Here is a 1621-nt window from a genome sequence, read left to right as displayed (position 1 = left end):
GACTGGGCCCTGCGAGGGGAGGGCCTTACCCGTCTTGAGGATCCGGGCCGGGTCCTTGGTGACGCCGGGGGACTCGCTGAGCCCACAGATGTTCTCACTGAAAACCCGGAAAAAGTATTCGTTGCCCACGATGAGGTCGGACACGGTACAGTGGGTTTGGCGGTTGTGTTCAAAGACGTTGAACCACTCCTGGTGGGGGGACAGGGAGGGGCAGAAAAGTCAGGGACACAGACCGGGGAAGGGCCGGGGTGGGGAGTGAGGAAGGCACCCCCACATGTGGACGAAGCCAGCAAGCCTGCCCTTCGTAGCGGGCGGCAGATAGAACAACCCAAACGTCCATCCGGAATGGAGAAGCACAACCTGGCAGCCGCCAAGCCGGGGACTATCACTCGGCCAGGAAAAGGGACGAAACAATGAAACCTGGAGAACACGAGGCTGAGTGAGAGCCGCCAGGCACCAACGGCCACATATTGTGCGATCCTGTTCCCAGGCAACCCAGAGGCAAATCCAGAGACACAGGGAGCGGAGTGGGGGTCGCCAGGGGGTTGGGGCGGGGAGGGGGTGGCTGCTTAGTGGATACGGGGTTTCCTTTCAGGTGCGAAATCTCTCGGGACTAGCCCGGCCGGTGTGGCTCCGTGGCTGGGCATCGACCCATGAACCAGGAGGTCACAGTTCGATTCCTGCTCAGGGCACAGGCCCGGGTGGCAGGCTCCATCCCCAGGGTGGGGCGTGCAGGAGGCAGCTGATCAAGGATTCTCTCTCATCATGGATGTTTCTCTCTCTCTCTCCCTCTCTCTCTTTCTCTCTCTCTCCCTTCCTCTCTGAAATCAATAAAAATAATTTTTTTTTAAAAACATGTCCCGGGACTAGATAGAGGTGGCGGTTGCACACCACTGGGAATGTGCTAAAAGCCACTTCGAAATCAATGCTTAATGTTGTTCTGCGAATTTTACCTCCATTTAAAGAAAGATGCCCTGGCTGGTGTTGCTCAGTGGTCAGGGACCGGCCCTCCCAGCAAAGGGTCGTGGGTTTGATTCCCAGTCAAGGGCACGTAACCTGGATTGTAGGTTTAATCCCCGGCCCTGGTCGGGGTGCGTGTGGGAGGCAACAGATTGATGTGTCTCTCACATGGATGTTTCTCTCTCTCTCTTTCTCTCTCTCCCCGCCCCCATCCTCTCTCCTACCCTCTCTCCCTCCCTATCACTCTCTCTAAAACTCAATGGGGAAAAATACCCTCAGGTGAGGGTTAACAAAAAAACAATGAAAAAGAAAGAAAACCCATCAAGCACCAAACCTCAGCCCCAGCCCGTTCTCCCAACCTCTCGGGACCTCGGTTTCCCCAGCTGGAAACGGGGGGCGGCTCCGCCTCTCACCATGGTCTTCTTGTCGGCTTTCTGGATGAAGTACCCGGTGACCTCACTGTTGCCATCGTCTTTGGGGGGCTGCCACTCCACCAGCGCGTTGGTGCCCCACACCTCCTTCACCGTCACGTTCACGGGGGGCCCTGCCTTCTCTGGAAGGAGGTGGTTGCTACCGGCCAGCCCAAGGGCCCCTAAGTGTCCACCCTCGCCTCCTGTCCTGTCCTGACCTCTCAGGCCTGCCCCCCACTCCCATGTCCTCG

At 57.9% G+C, this 1621-nt stretch overlaps 1 protein-coding gene across 1 annotated transcript in view; it reads right to left on the bottom strand.

Annotated features, from left to right (window-relative positions):
* MYBPC2 (myosin binding protein C, fast type) overlaps positions 1 to 1621 on the bottom strand; it is a 26713-nt gene that overhangs the window by 1999 nt on the left and 23093 nt on the right. The window contains exons 22-23 of the mRNA XM_005879630.2: positions 1374 to 1617; positions 30 to 189 (exon numbers count right to left, since the gene is read on the bottom strand). Of these exons, the coding sequence (XP_005879692.1) occupies positions 30 to 189; positions 1374 to 1617 (404 nt within the window). The remainder of the gene's footprint in view (positions 1 to 29; positions 190 to 1373; positions 1618 to 1621) is intronic.

Source organism: Myotis brandtii, unplaced genomic scaffold (assembly GCF_000412655.1).
Source record: "Myotis brandtii unplaced genomic scaffold, ASM41265v1 scaffold601, whole genome shotgun sequence".
Lineage (NCBI taxonomy): Eukaryota > Metazoa > Chordata > Mammalia > Chiroptera > Vespertilionidae > Myotis > Myotis brandtii.
Note: the sequence above shows the minus strand (reverse complement) of the source record. Positions and strands in the feature narration are given on the sequence as shown.